This window comes from Eulemur rufifrons, chromosome 2 (genome assembly GCF_041146395.1).
Source record: "Eulemur rufifrons isolate Redbay chromosome 2, OSU_ERuf_1, whole genome shotgun sequence".
NCBI lineage: Eukaryota > Metazoa > Chordata > Mammalia > Primates > Lemuridae > Eulemur > Eulemur rufifrons.
In genome coordinates, this window is record NC_090984.1 from 43,806,781 (window position 1) to 43,823,755 (window position 16,975).

Consider the following 16,975-nt stretch of genomic DNA (forward strand, 5'->3'; position numbering starts at 1 on the left):
GAGGTCTCTGAGGTCCCGGGTGTCCTGGGACCCAAGCGGCCCGAAACTCCTCCAGTTTAACAGTCCAGGCGTGGAGTGTGGTTCGGGGCACCTGCTCCTCAGCCTCTAGGCCACCCTGGGGTCCTCCTACACTCGCTCAGGCCATTTGCCGTCACTCCGCCCACTGCCCCTCGGTGCCTCCTCCCCCTTCCTTTCCCTTCCGTGCGCCTCCATTTCCGACTACGCCTCTCGCCTATTAGGGCTCTCCTCGGCTTCCGTCCCAGATGATCCCTCCCCAAGGCTGCCACCGCCGCCTCCATCTCCCGGAGCTGGAGCCGCCTCTTCGGCCAGTGGCGTAGCCAACTCGGTGTCGCGACCAGCTAGATAGGGGCGGAGGTCCGGAACCCAATCTGGACCCGAGCGGGGGGCCATGGAGAAAGCGGCCCAAGGCGCTTACTACACCAACTAGCGCGGGCCCGCTGCGGCTGGAGGCGCCATGGACCGAGCCCCCACAGACCAGGTACGCGGGCTGGGGCAGGGCCGGTCGGTCTGGGGGTTGGGGGTCGCTGCTTGCTCCCAGGCCGAGCCCAGGTCTCCGAGCGTGAGACTCGGGCAGCCACAGCCTTCGGGTTCCTGCGGTCGGAGGCCCCCCACCGCCCACCTCTTGCCCGGGAGCCTGGCTGCACCCCGCTCTTCTGCATTGTTCCAGCTGCTGCCTTGGGCTTGGAGGCTTTTCCAGCCCTGTTTACCCCTCGGGCTGGGGGCTCACCGTTGCCTCTCTTCCCCTGCTTGGTGAAAAGGGCCAGAGGCTCCAAGTTGTCCGTGCTCAACCGGGAGGAGGGCCTGTAACTTCCAGCAAATCTTCCCCCTCCCCCCATTCCTTCCAGTTCTGGAATGTGTTTTCAAGGTGGAAAGGCGTTTTGAAGGCTTCTCACCCAGAAAGACCGTCCGAGAATGTGTAATATAACTACAGATGAAGGGGAATCGTGGGCCTTTTAGATCTACGTTCAGTTGAGCATTGTTTTTGCACCGGCTTTAGGGAGGTGTTCCTTTTAAGAAATAATACCACGGTTTCCCCTTGACTGTTTATCCTATTATTTTGCAAAAATTGTAGTTAGTGTTTTTTAAAAATGGAGCTTATGTTCTGAGGGTGTAGGAGCATGAGTTCTTTTCTGAGCCCGTTTTCATATTCTCAGAGTAGTCCTATTCGTGCTCTGTTTTGTTTTTCATTGCATCAGTTTCTTGATTATCCGTATTAGTAAGTGCTGGGAGGCAGGGATAATGACGTTATAAAAAAATATCTCAAATAATAATTTTTTTTTCTCCAGTACTACCGCTCTTAAGATCTCTAGGAAATCCCTTAATTTCAAGTCTTAAGTTTGTTCACTCTCTGTTCCCTTCCTTTAAGGGCTTGCACAGTAATGAATTAAGCAAATAGATGAAGGCAGAAGAAAGTTTAGTAATTTTTGCCAATTAAATTTACAAATGAGTTATTAGCACTTGATTAAATAAAATAAGATTTCCCAAAACCTGTATATGTCCATATTTAGTTGGAGCTGGTTTTGATTTTGAAATCTGACTCTTCGCAGGCAAAGCACAGCTTCCTAGTTGTGTGTATTTGATTTTACACAAGCTTTAATTAAAAAAACAAAAAGCTTTATATGAATATAACTCTGAAGACACAAACAAGTTTTATAAAACAGTACATGTAATCACTAAAGCAAAAGTGATGTGGAGCCTTTTGGGCAGTACACATAGGCTTTCTTGTGACCCATAGTATTCTATATGCAGCCTAAATCGAATTTAATTAAAAAAAAAAAAAACTTCTAAAAGTATCTATCAAAAATACCTGAGATTTAAAAGCCTGACAAATAAATAGGAATTTTCCTTGAATCATTTCCTTGTATATGCGTTACTGCTAATGAAGGGGTTCGACATTTTGGTCCTTCACCATGATGCCAGAACTGTAACCATTAATGCTACCATATGTATACTTATGGTTCCTTTCATCCTAGAGGAAATGTAATTAACTATTTAGATGGTAACTTTTAGCATAGTTATTTGTGTGTGATTATCTTAGCAGCAAGTACTATGAGCAAATTATTTAAGCTAGAGAGCCTCTTCCTCGTTCATGCTGTCTTTCCAAAGTCAACAACCTATTAAAACCTTGTAGAAATTTGAGAACTAGAAAAAATCATGAAAAAGGATTTTCTGTTGAAGACTTTTTTTCTTCTAGTACCTTCTGCCTGTTCCTCAGCCTTAACCCTAAATGAAAGAATAACTTGAAATTCTTTCACTCTCCCATGCACTCAGAAAAGAGATCCAGAAAAGTGATGTGACTTTGCCTAGTTAATGCGTAGGCAGGTAATTCAGGGGTGCATGGATGACCTGGAAGGAGTGTGCTTCATTTTATATGTGCGTTTTTCTGGGGCAAGACTCCATTATTTTTATCATATTCTCAAAGGAAGGCTAAGAACCATTAACTTAATGGTAGATAAGGGACTGAGATTTCTCAACTTTGTGGACTCTTGATTCTTTCCAGTATACCATAATGTAATGGCTGTGCTGAATTTTTGTTTTTTCTTCACAAAGTGTTCATTTTTTCCTTTTAAACCGGTGTTGACTTATGTTCAGAATTTCTAGAAATGCCTACACCATTAAAACTTACTCATTATAGCATTGTACTGGTTAGGAATTCATACAAGTTTGATTTTTAAAAACTACTACTTAATACAGAAGACCTTTTGCATTTCATCTTAACCCAATTAAATCCTTGGGGTATTTCACAAGTGTAACTTAAAAAAAAATCTAACTTTTTTTGGTTGAAGGCATTCATGTTGCTGTTCTTGCAAATTACCTCTTTTTTATATATTAAATCTTTTTATAAAAAGATAAATTTTGTCTATGTTGATCAAAATTTTACAAAGTAAGTTACTGGGAATACAGTAACTGGATAATCTTAATTGCAATAATGACTATTTGAAAGAACGTTATAACCAGAAGAGAATCTTAGGAGTATTCTCTTTCAGCGTTCTCTTTTACAGAGTATTCTCTGTATTTAATCAAAACAAGTAGCTTAATTTTAACTGCCAGAATGTTTTAAGAACAGCTATTACTTGGTATAATGCATTTTTTCCCTTAGAAACAAAAGCTTGTGTAAAGGGATGTGAAGAATAAATCATGGAGTTCATTTTGTTTATAAGGCTTAGTGTTTCTATTTTTAGGAAATTTGGAACAGTGTTTTGAGATTTTTTAAAGTAAACAATGGGCTTAGAAGTGACAGAACACTTGAGGTTCACAATTTTTTGTGTGTTATCACAAATAATTTGAATGTTGGCTTAATTTTAGTATATTAGCATTAGATAAGTTCTTTTAAAAGAATTTACAAAGTTATAGGTTATTAATTTCTTTAATTCTTAGAAAAACATGTAATGATTTCATGCAACTGTGCTGTTCAATAAGGTTGAAAAATTGGCTTATTATTGTTTTCTGTAAATAATTTATAAACTTCAAATATCAGTGCTCCAAACTAAATGTATTCTAAATAAGTTACTAGAAAGTGTTTATTATTCTGTAATACTTATAGTTGGCCTTTATATATGGATATAAGTAAATTACCTATCTTATCAGATTTTAAAAACAATGCTTTTACAGTCAAAAACTAATATAATACATACATGTTCATTTAAAGAAAATACCATTTGGACATTAAAAAAGACATTTTCAAGCCTTTACAGCAAAGAGAAAATAAAAAGTAGAATGATACATTATTGAAAAAGTAATAAAATATCACATATGAAAACCTATGGGATGTGGCTGAAGCTATACTCTGAGGCAAATGCATAGTCATATATAACTTCATTGTTAAACAGTTTAAAAGGAAAATAAAAATTAATCATACAAGGTAAAAGCTTAAGGGGGAAACTTCATCAATGGAAGAGAGAAAATAATAAATATAAAAAATAGAAATTAATAGACTAGATAAACCAGAAACTAATATTAAATTTAGAAAGCTGTTTTTTAAAAAAAAGTACCATCAGATTTTAAAAGTATTAGATTTGGTTTGTTTTAAGTAAAAGAGGAAAATGTATGGATGGCAAAGCAAGCGAGTAGAGTCTAAGTTAAATACTTTGATTTTTTTTCCTCGGTATTTCTGGAGTGTTGCAAAACTTACACATATAACAACTGCAGTTTTTTTTTGGCAAGTGGTTTATTTTATTAGTAAATATACACCATTCTAATCAGAAAACAATATATAACCATCAGTTATTTCTTAAGCATTAATAGGATTTTCTCTCAGAAGATGTTTTATCTTTGGCCATGAGATGTAAAATATCTTAATGTTTGAGATATCATATTTTTACCTTAGCATAGAATGTATGCTAAGGGTTTCCATGGTCATATTTTTTCTGTGGGTGTGTGGTACATACTCTAGAGTTTCACTGTGGGAGAGTGTCTCATTATGTTCTAACTTCAGTTTTGTTTTTTAAGTGGGTGTCATTTTTTTTTGCTGCTTAATCTGGGAAAATTATTTGCATTCTTCTGGAGGTTTCATCTCTAAGGAATTTAGTGTACATTCTCTGCTGTGTGTTTTGTAGTAATGTTTGCCCATTTTTTCCAGATCACTCTAGTATAGTGCTCTTTCCAGAACATATGCTCAATGCATATTTGTTGAATTATATAGGCTCTCAATGATCTGATTGCATTTGTCTAATAAATACTTTTAAACAAGTGTTTATAGTTTCATGCTCTGATAAATCCTTGAGTTTTCTAGATTATTCACATCCGAGGTATTTTATTTACTGACATTTGCTTTAATATACCCCAAATTAAAAATAAGTATGAAACTGCTTAAATATTTTTTCAAAGATATGTTTCTGGGATTATAGTTTTTTCATTAATTTGGAAAATTCTGAAATTTCTGAAAGATAATTTTGCTATTAGATAGTTGTTTTTTTCTTAAGCAAATAATAGTACAAGGATTAGACTTTTTTCAGTATAATTTAGACTTATTGCATATTTATTTTCTTTATGGAGACAACTCCCTAGTATAAAATGTCTGATCCCTAAAAAGTAGATCTTGGCAAAAGTAGAGAGACTAAAACACAAAATTCAAACTGAGGAATAATGTATGAAGTAACTAATCTAATTTTTTAAATTTAAAAAATAACATTTTATTGTCCACTATGCAAGACATGTTTCTTTGATTTCTATACTAATATAATTAAAATCTTGCCAGAATCTGTTGCTTACTTAACATGTTAACTATATGGGCTTTATTAATTTTATGAATAGTTTGGGATCTTAACATTGCTTTTCAGGCCTGAGAACAAGAGATGCTGCATTTTGATGTATGATACGGAAGGCCCCAAAGTCACAGTAAACAACTTTTGAAACTATACAGAGTTGTAACTATAGGAGAAAGTTTGCCAGTCTGTTCCTACTAGTGACATCTTCTGTTTGTGCAGCTGTTGATTATAGCAGCTTCTCTCTCTCTTTTTTTTTTTTTTTTTGTTGCTAAAAACAAAGAGTCATTTCAGTGTTTGTGAGTTTTATTGTTGAACTCTGGTATCTAGAATTGCACTTAGAATAAAACCAATACAAACTTTAATATTTAAAGGTATATGCTATGTATATGTGCAGACATTAGTTATAAATTATGGTTGACACCTTTTCAACAGTGGGGTTGCTTAAGTTTATAAAACTCTTTTTTGTAAAGTACAGTGAAATCTTTGCAACTTTTGACCTGAGCAAAAATTTGAATTTGCTACCAGAGTAATTTATGAGTTGGTATTGTTGTGGGGGAAAGGTCGGGAAACATGTTATTTTTAAATTATTTATGTATAATTACATTATTATGATTCCTTTTTCATTTTAGACTGATAATTTGATGTGCCTGTATTTCTTGCTTTAAAACAAAAACCTAATGTCTCCTAGTCCAGATTTACAAAACTGTTCAGCAAGTTCTCATATGTTCAAAGGGACTTCTTAATTTTTAAGGGAAATAATAAGCATATTTTTCGTGCAGTTAAAATGGGATTTGAGATTCCTCTCTTCTTATGCATATGTATGAACTGTATAAAGCACGTTTCTATTATCATTGCATTATTGTTGAAAGCTAACTCAGCTTTTCTTTTCCTAATTGAGGAAACATTTATTATTTTGATATATTATGCCTTATGTAAATAAGTTTGGATTCTAATGAATATTACTGAGTGAAAATTACTAACATATTATTAGTGTGTGAAGGTGTTTTTGCCTCTCACTCTCTTTTTTTTTTTTTTTTTGAGACTAGAGTCTCGGTCTATTGCCTGGGCTATAGTGCTGAGGCAGCAGCCTAGCTCACAGCAACCTCAAACTCCTGGGCTCAAGCTATCATCCTGCCTCAGCCTCCCGAGTAGCTGGGACTACAGGCACGTGCCACGCCCAACTAATTTTTTCTGTTTTTGGTAGAGAGGGGGTCTCACTCTTGCTCAGGCTGGTATTGAACTCCTGGTTCAAGCAATCCTCCCGCCTCAGCCTCCCTGAGTGCTAGGATCACAGTTGTAAGCCACCGTGCCCAGCCACGCCTCTCATGTTAAAATTCAAGGAACCAACTTCAGTTCACAAATATTTATAAGTATTATTACTGTAGTTTATCTACTTGAGATTTGGTTAATGTACAACTGTAGACCTCAAAGTTAAATCAGGGAAGTAGGATATTGAATTAATACTGCTGTGTAGTTCAGATTTTGTCTCCCGCCCCACCTTTTTAATAAGCATTTCTGATCTACAGGGTGGTGTTTTTAGAGAACTTAATTTTTCTGAATGAGGGCTCTATGTTGAGCATATCAAGTCTTGTGTTTAGATTTTCTTGGATTCCTTACTAACTATTGTGAGAAACATGCCTGAAATTTATTTTGACAACTATGCTTTGGAGGGAGCTTCTAATAAATATCACCCTAGAGGGGTTTTTAGGAAAAAGTTCTTGGGCCGGGCGTGGTGGCTCACGCCTGTAATCCTAGCACTCTGGGAGGCCGAGGTGGGTGGATCGTTTGAGCTCAGGAGTTCGAGACCAGCCTGAGCAAGAGCGAGACCCCATCTCTACTAAAAATAGAAAGAAATTATATGGACAGCTAAAAATATATATAGAAAAAATTAGCCGGGCATGGTGGCTCATGCCTGTAGTCCCAGCTACTCGGGAGGCTGAGACAGGAGGATCGCTTGAGCTCAGGAGTTTGAGGTTGCTGTGAGCTAGGCTGACGCCACGGCACTCACTCTAGCCTGGGCAACAGAGTGAGACTCTGTCTCAAAAAAAAAAAAGTTCTGGTTAGGACCATTGCTTTGAAGGTAATTGTTTTGAATGGTTAAAATGTTGGCTTCTATTTCATTTACTGGTTTTATTTAAAAGTGTTTAATATCTTTTTAGATTATAATATTTATGTGGTTTTTAATATTCTGCCCTTGCAGAATGTACCTATAAATTTTTTCTTATAATTTAAAATGTTAAAATTTGTTGTTAACTACACAGCAAACTATGTAAAACCAATATACAGCTTAATAAATCATTATAAGGTGTACACCTTGTAAGTTTTACCCAGTTTGGATATAGAAGTTTGTCCAGCACCCCAGAAGCTCTCCAGGTGTTTCCTAAATTACAGCGCCCTCTTTCCTAAGAGTAATTCCTATCCTGACTTTTATGGACGTTTTTTACTTTTCTTTATAGTTTTTATCATTCATATATGCATCCCTAAATACTATCTATAGTTTTTTATGTCTTTTAACTCTCTGTAGATTTTTTATAAGAAGAGATACAAGGTAAACTAAAGTGGGCTACATATTAATGGATTATTTTAGTTTGCTGAGATGTCTACTGAGAAACTGAAGTTAATTCTTATTTTTTTCCCCAGTTAACTGTGAACCATAAGTTTTTTCTCCTTGGGTATTTTTTCATCTTAGACATTTTTCTTCCTTTTAATTTAATGATACTAATCTAATTTCCTGAAATAAACAGAAATAGACTATTTTTTAGACTATTCAAATATAATTATTATTCAGAACTCTGATTTTTTTCCCCTAACAAAATTAGTTAAAACCACATTGTTTTGTCTGAAGAGCTACATTTCTTACTACCAACTTTATTTTTAGGCCCTGAGATATGACTTCCTTGTACTCTGAATTGTTTTAACAGCTTTGATAACATAAGTGATTTTATTGAAATATAGTAACCTTTGATAAGTTTTTCCTTATTTTATTTGATGGCTTTGTCTAAATAACTTGATCATTCAGTTATTTTACACTGACATTGCTGTTCCTTTTGGATGTCTTGTGAGTACTGAGAAGAGACCCAGTTACTGTTTGTAAAGGCCTACTCTTCTGTTGTTAAATTGTAAATTTGTATTAAGTTGCTTGCTCATTTGTTGTTAATGTATTCTACTTTCTCTTTGAAGAATGTCAAGCTATCAGCTGAGGTAGAGCCGTTTATTCCCCAGAAGAAGAATCCTGATACATTTATGATCCCTATGGCTCTCCCGAATGATAATGGAAGTGTTTCTGGTATAGAACCAACTCCAATTCCCAGCTACCTGATTACTTGTTATCCATTTGTGCAGGAAAACCAGTCCAATAGGTAATTTGTTTATTATTTTCTTTTTTTTGGGGGGGGAGTGTTTAGAAGTTGGCAAAGCACACTTCATTTTAACTTTTAAACGTTAACCATTTCTCTGTTTTTTTAAGAGGAGTAAATAAAACCAACTAATGTAAAATTTGAGAATTGTTCACATGGATCATTTTCTCATTCTTTCTAAGAGGAAATGGAGTTCTTTGGATATGTATATCTCCTATATTAAGTCATTGAAATTTATTTGAAATAAATCAACCCAAAGGGAGGAATGAAATATTCAGAAAGAGGTGAACAGAAACCTTTTTTTCTTCTTTTGAGACAGAGTCTTGCTCTGTTGTCCAGGCTAGAGTACAGTGGTATCATCATAACTCACTGTAACCTCAAACTCCTGGGCTCAAGAAGTGATCCTCCTGCCTCAGCCTCCCGAGTAGCTGGAAGTACAGCATGCACCACCATGCCCAGCTGTTTTTTTTTTTTTTTTTTTTTTGGTAGAGATGGGGTCACACTATGTTGCTCAGGCTGGTCCCAAACACTTGGGCTCAATTGATCCTCCCACCTTGTCTTCCCAAAGTGCTGGGATTACAGGTGTGAGCTACCGTGCCTGGCCCTAGCATTTATTGCTAGACTCTGATTTTAGTTTAAATTTAGTGTCTGTGCCATGGTCACAGGGTGGTTTAGCAAAATGCTTGCAATTCAGATAATGTGTGACCTAGTGGTTAGGGTATAACTTAGGATAGGCTTTCTAACCCTGCTTAGCCCTTCATTGATGTAATTCATTTTATTGCTGTATAAAAGTAGTTTCAGCTTTTTTGAAGAAATTTTATTTCTCTAGCACTGTGAGATAAATGGAGGAGGCAGCTGTTGGCTCTGGGCTCTGTCCAACTATCCCTGAGAGCTGAGGCAATCAATATTTCTACACATCTATAACCCATTGTGGCACACTAGTGTGCCAGCACACATTCTTTGAGAAATTCTGTATGCATGATACATGAGACCACTAAACTTTCTCAAATACTGAATATTCAAAATACTATTATGAGACTCTTAATAAGAGAGTTTTGGGGGCCGGACAAACAGTAGAAACTAAGAGATCATTTTTAATTGCAGTTAGCATTGTATTAAAAATTTTTGACCTGTATTGGATGATATGTGAGGTGATTCATAAACTAAACTTAATACTATTTTTATACTTGGCAAAACAGCCAAGTGTACAATATGATAAATTTAATTTGTTTTCTGGCTTTACCAAATAGTCTTTGGGAATTCATGAGTAAGCCAGCCAGCAGATTATTTTTAAAATATTTTTAGGAATATGGTCGTGAACGTTATTCCATTTTGCTTTGTCATGGGAGCGGTGAAGAAAAGCTCTATGCTTCACCTCCACTCCCTAGGACCTCATATTTATCAGCAGCCACCTTTGGTAAGGTGGCTGCTGAGACAGAATTTTGCTGGTGCTTTATATGAGCTGCACTAGAAGAAGCTCTACTGCTGAGGATAGGATGTTAGTGGACAGGCTTGCTTCTCTTTTTTCCCTTGGACCTGAGGCCTGCTTCCATTGCCAAGGAGGAGAGCCAGGAAAAGAGCTGGACTTAGCCAAGTGGTTAGGAGAATATGGGAAGAGGAGTAGGAGGCCCGGAGATGAGCTGAAGAATGAGAGGTGGAGGAATTAAACCACCCTATGTAATGATCACCTTACGCAATGATCACCTGATTCTGTTTTTTTGCAGAAGCCTGTGACAGTTGTGAATATTGGGTGGGAACTTTGGACTACTGTTGTTGGCAGATCCAGGAGTTAGGTGTTTAACTTTTGGGCAGAAATACTTTGAGGAGGTTGAGGACTGTTACAAATAATGCTATGTGGAATGCTGTGAAACCATTAGGTTGGATTCCTTTATACTATCACTTAAATTGTTATTATGTGTACATAGTGACCTCTGATTATAACAGAGATGATATTAGTTTTGTCCCCTTTCCAAGAATTACAAAGGTACTGTTATGTACTGTTTTTTTCTTTTAAGTTAATGAGTTAAGAGATTTTGCTTTAGTATAATTTTTAGACTTGTCAATAGATTTGTTCTTTTTTGATTTGATTTTGCAGACAGTTTCCTTTATATAACAATGATATACGATGGCAGCAGCCCAATCCAAACCCCACTGGACCATACCTTGCCTACCCCATTATATCTGCTCAGCCACCTGTTTCTACAGAGTATACATATTATCAGCTGATGCCAGCACCATGTGCACAAGTTATGGGTTTCTATCATCCTTTTCCTACGCCATACTCCAATACCTTTCAGACTGCAAATACTGTAAATGCTATAAGCACAGAATGCACTGAGCGTCCACATCAGCTTGGACAGGTCTTCCCACTGTCCAGTCATCGAAGCAGAAACAGTAACAGAGGACCTGTGATACCAAAAGTAAGTGTCTGGTTTTGATTCTGTTGTTAATACTAGTATAAGTAATTTCCTACTTGTATTGGTTGACCTTCAGTGCTGAATTTACTATAAAACATTTTGTTCACTAATGTACAATGGTCAAGGCTATATTTTTTGTAAAATAATTTTTTCTGTGTTACTTATTGTTACTCATTCTTGATTGGGATATGATTTACAGTCATATTCATGTTCCTTCCGAGAGTTTTATATAAACATACAGAAATATTTCCAGATTATTTTAATGTAGTGATTTAAAGTGCATGGTGACATCAACATTCATAAAAGTAGTTAGTGTGGATCCTATACTGGCCATGTTGAATGGCTGTTACACTTCAAGATATTTCAGTCTTCAGAAGTCAGAAGGAGATACTATGGAAAAGAACATTTGTGGTTCGTTAGATCCCTTCAACTTCATTTTTTTCCAGCCTGTGAATTTTTAGTAGGAATAGCACTTTGTTATTTAAGAGGTGTTTTAGTATTGTATGAACAAAGAGTGTCCTAGGGCTAAAGAAAATGAAAGATAAATACGTGAAACTGCTTTTATTCAGGACCAGCTTTTTAACTAAATAAAAAAAAATGATGGCCTTGAAATCACAAGAACATTAAGATTTCATTTTAGATAACTGTTTTTTACTTAAAAGGCTATTTAGCCATTGAGGCCTTAATATCAAAGCTAATCAGAATAAAAACCATGGTTCTAGTCAGCACTTTTGAGCTGATAGAAGAATGACTTCTTAGATGCATCTTAATGAGTGTATCGTCAAAGAGTTAATGCTTTCGCTGGATTCCATTAGCCTTCAGTGAAAAGTCTGCTGCCTCCTGGCATAATTTTTACAAATTAAAATACAAACAAGTAGCAGAGGTTACTTTGAAAAGCTTTTAGTCTTTGTTCATGGAAACACTCTGGGTCAGGGAAATCCTTTTGGGAATTCTGAGAATGAAAAAAAAAAGTACTGGAAATAAGATAACAGTGTATAATTTCCAGATGTTGAAGGAACATGATTTCTCAGAATGCATTTCTAGCACTTCAACTTAGGAAGTTAAAGAAGTTAAATTCAGAGTTCTGTTGTGTGAATTGCTGTTGAGCAATGAATACTTATATTTTGAGAAGTGAAAGAAAGGATCAGCTTTTTAATATTTTCTTTTTGAACTCCAAAGCAGACATTATTTTCTATGTCATTGCTTTTATGAAACTAGAATTTAGTCTTGGGATAAGTTACCACCCTTTTTATTATTCTTTTTAAAAATTTACAACCCCTTATATGATATGATTATATTCCTGTTATTAATTGAGAAAATAAAAAATGTAAGTAATAAAAATGAATTCATGTTTTATTAATCATAGCAGTGTTAATAGTTATTTGAAATATAGTTTACAAATGTGTGTATTATATGTTATTTAGCTTATTATGCTTTGCTGCAGATAATTTGATGAAACCCTAATACAGTGATCCTGTTTCCCCATGGATTGGAAGCCACTAATTTGGAACATACATTTAGGTGTATTTTATAATAGATGTGGATTTTATAATGGTTAGTACATTGAATAGTTTCTTTTCTTTTTTATAACTTAGCAACAGCTTTTACAACAGCATATAAAAAGCAAAAGGCCACTGGTGAAAAATGTAGCTACTCAGAAAGAAATAAATGCAGCAGGTCCTGATAATCGATCAAAAATTGTGCTTCTTGTGGATGCTTCACAGCAAACCGGTAAGGCAAGGGTTCTTATATATACATCACTGATTTTTATCTATTTTTATGTATTGACTTTATAATTGTGGTCTGTACAACTTTATAGGATTCTAGATTTTTTCATCCTTCCATTTGTCCTGCCACTTTGTGAAATTCTCTAGGAAGGATAAAATGATACATGTCCTTAATGTTCTTTCAACTCGCTTGCCAGCTTATGTACAACTTTGGGAAGGGTTTAAGATTTCCTTTTCCTCTTGTACTAGTGGAGTAGTTCAGAAATCAGAGATGGAATTTGGCAGATACTGTAGGAATTTGAGGGACTCATTTTGGTTGAAATCAAAATTGTACATGTTTTTATAACTAAATTAAAACCCTTTAATAAAACATCCTAACATCCTGTAACATCTTTATATGAAGAACTTAGCAAGTTATCTGTGCCTTATTTTAGCATAGATCTGAACCAAACCTATGAATGACACTTATATCCTATCAAATGAGTAAAAATTTTGAACTAGTCAGGTATCATTTTGTCAAAAATTTTTAGAGGATCATGTAAGTTAAATAAAAAAGCATTCTTCTGGTAATAGATAATGAATATTCTTAAAATATTCCAGCTGTTTTCCAGTTTATATCATGAAATTCCAGTTCGTATCTCTGATCTCATCTTATTATCTGTAAAGTAGATCTCTACCTCCTCTCACTCATTGTCATTGACACTAGTAAAAAATCCTTTTTAATGATCCAACACTAAGAATTAGAGTTATTCAAAGGCATAATTGCTTTTTATCTCTCAATAGCCTCTGCTCAAATAAGGTCTGGGTTGAAATAAATAAGGTGATTTATGCTTTTTTTCATTTGGGCTGTACCTTTTCTTTTGGGCATCTATTCATTTATCCATTTACAATTGCTTAGATCCAGTAGGAACGGAGAAGTTATCTGGGAATTAGTTAAAAAACAATCTTGCTGATAGTACAGTCATTGTGTGGTTAAAACATAAAGACGTAAAGCTGTGAGATTAACAGACTCTGACAAATGCTTGCAGTGGCTATGGAAAAGAATTACAATGTAATGTAATTACACAGTTTCCTGGTGTGGCTGTTTTCAGTCCCCATTCATAGTGACCCATTTCTGCATGCTTTTCATCCCTGGGAAGGCTTTCAAAAATTATCCTTACTGGCCAGGCACAGTGGCTGATGCCTGCAATCATAGCACTTTGGGAGACCAAGGTGGGAGGATTGCTTCAGGTCAGGAGTTTGAGGTTGCAGTGAGCTATGATGACGCCACTGCACTCTAGCCCAGGAGACAGAGCAAGACCCTGTTTCAAAAAAAAAAAAAAAAATCATTCATACTTCTTTAGTTTGCCAACTAAGTGACCACAAAGACAACTTTCTGAAGCATACGAATTAGCAAATGACAAGATAAAGACATAATTTGAGTAGAAGATTATACATTCTATCAGTATTTTTATTCGTTTGTTTTTAATTTCTGAGGATTAATTGGTATCAGAGATAGAATTAAATATTATAGTTGAGGAGGAATGCATTTCCATTTGTAACATTTTTACTTTTGAACACAAGCTCATATTTAAGAAAAGATGTCATGTACAATAGCAACAAAAATACAGAGTTTCTGGTAATAAATCTTAGAGAAGATGTGAGAGACATACAGGCAAAAAAACTAAGACTTTACTATAGGACATTAAGAAAAACCTACATATCATGTTCATGTAGTATCATTTGATATTGCAAGTGTCAGTTTTCCTTAAGTTAGTCTGTGACTCGATAATAAAAATTCCATTGGGAGTTTTTGGGGGAACTTGACAAATTAATTCTAAAATAAAGGAGTAGTCGACTGAGAATAGCCAAGACATCTCTGCAAAAGAACTTTTCCTCTGAATATTAGGGCTTATAAAGGCATCCTAATTCCTACAGGTTTATGTTATCAGTGTAGTATACAAAAATTGAATAGAACAGAGAGCCCAGTAACAGACCCCTCATGTGTGTAAGTACATATATTGAAAATGACAGAGATAGCATTACAGACCCCTAATTTATACCCCATACAAATCTATTTCAGATGGATTAAGGACTTAAATGGGAAAACCAATGGTAGAAGAAAACAGGCAGATACCTTTACAACTGCAGGGAGGGAACTATTTCTAAAATTAAGAATTTATATTTATTAAAAGTGCATGAAAGAACAAGTCACAAACTTGGAAAGGATTTTTACCAAGCATATAACTGACAAAGGATTAGTATTAGATATATAAAGAATTCATATGCATCAATAAGAAAATGATCCCACCTTGCCCTTGGAGCCCCTGGGACCCAGTGCCAGGGGACCGAAATAATTTTGTAGTACTATAGGAATTTTTCTTTTGACCTAGTCATCCCACTTCTGTGAATGTATCTAAGTAGACCCTCCCCCTAGAAAGAGAAGGGGCTGTTCAATTAAAGATGGACATTACAGCAGTGCAACAAAAACACTGAAACCTTCTTAGTGGCCAGTAGCAGGTGACAAGTCATGGAAAGCACAGGATACCCACTCAATGGAATAATATGGAGCCATCTTATAATTATGAAGACGTATCATAACATATGACATATTAACACAGTCAAAATTGCATCAGTGTTATGTAAAAATTATGAATGGTCAGAAATGTGAAAAAAGGAAAACTTCTAATTTTGGGGGAGAAGGTTATAAGAGGTCTTTTTAAAAATGTCTTAGTGATTACAATTTATGCAATAAAAAGTAAGAAACAGATAACTCAGTAGAAAAACAGGCAAAAGTCAAATAATCCAAAAGTAAAATTAATAAGAATTTCACAGAAAGGAAAACATTAGTGGCTAAAAGCATCAGAAAAGATACTCAGCCTCATTATTAAGCAGGAAAATGCAAATTAAAACCCACAATGAGCTACTTTTTTATACCCTACAGATTGGGTATAGTCTAGAAGACAGTATCAAGTATTTGGTGAATATATGGATTAGTAGGGATATTTATAGCCCACTGTTTGAGTGTAAATTATTTTAACCACCTTTGAAAATGATTTGGCATTATTAAGGCAAGTTGAACTTGTGCATCCCCCGAAATCTGACAGTGTTTACCTTAGAGAAACTTTCACATGCACACATGTGTTATACATCTGTGTGTCTGTATGTGAATGTTTACATCAGTATTGTTTTTAATAGCAAAGCCCAAAACAACCCAAGTGTCCCATCAGTGGTACAAAAGGTAAATGTATTATGGTATATTCATACAAAGGCATTCTAGATGGCAGTGACGTAAAGGAATTACAGCCACACGCACCAGAATTTCAAAACCAGTATTGAGGTTGGGGTTGAGGGGAGCAAGTCACAGAGGAATATGGACCAGTATGTTTTTTTTTTTTTTTTTTTAAATATGGTTAAAAACTGCAAAATTCCATGATTTATGTTTTAGAAATACAAAAATCCATGGTACTCTATAACGAAAAGTAAGGGAATGTTACACACAGAATTCAGAACAGAGGTAACCACTGGAGGAAGAAGAGAATGCGGTGGTAGAGGGGGGCACACAGTGGCCCTTCAAAGATTGGTGGTTTTCAAAATGACTGATGGTAGTTATCCTATTTTAATTAGACAGATATTTTATTCTCTTCGTCTTTTCAAAAAGTTGCCACCTGTTTCTCCATTTACAAAGTTTGATATCTTTATTTTCTAATAACCTTAATGATAAGAATTTATCAATTTGTTCATCACAAAGAGTTATCACGCTTTCCTTGCCTTTGTAGATTTCCCATCAGATATAGCTAACAAGTCTCTCTCAGAAACGACTGCCACAATGCTCTGGAAGTCCAAAGGCAGGAGGAGGAGAGCGTCCCACCCCACTGCCGAGTCTTCGAGTGAGCAGGGGGCTAGTGAAGCCGACATTGACAGCGATAGTGGTTACTGCAGTCCCAAACACAGCAACAACCAGCCTGCCGCAGGGACTTTGAGAAATCCTGATTCTGGGACCATGAATGTATGTTACATTGCCTTGATTTCCTTTTTAGTCATTGACATTAGTATTATCATTGCATCTCTGGTAAACCTTAAGTATCTATTTTTGTTAACAAATTCTATAGTAATAGGATAGTTAAAAATGTATTTTGTATATTAATAACAAAAGTGTTCAAGTATTATAAGATTGTAATAAGCACATTTCACACTAGACTAAATTGTGAAATGTTTTGCAAATTACATAAATTTGACTCTTAAATAGAAAATAATTCTTTTTTGTT

General features: G+C 35.6%; 1 protein-coding gene across 2 annotated transcripts in view; it reads left to right on the forward strand.

Annotated features, from left to right (window-relative positions):
- Nucleotides 1–328: 328 nt before the first annotated feature.
- The window catches only part of SECISBP2L (SECIS binding protein 2 like), a 50,944-nt gene continuing 34,297 nt past the window's right edge, over nt 329–16,975 (forward strand). For both annotated transcript variants that reach the window (XM_069483891.1, XM_069483902.1), the window contains exons 1-5: nt 329–499; nt 8,409–8,587; nt 10,680–11,004; nt 12,597–12,732; nt 16,487–16,716. In XM_069483891.1, the coding sequence (XP_069339992.1) occupies nt 476–499; nt 8,409–8,587; nt 10,680–11,004; nt 12,597–12,732; nt 16,487–16,716 (894 nt within the window). In that variant the 5' untranslated portion in view covers nt 329–475. The remainder of the gene's footprint in view (nt 500–8,408; nt 8,588–10,679; nt 11,005–12,596; nt 12,733–16,486; nt 16,717–16,975) is intronic.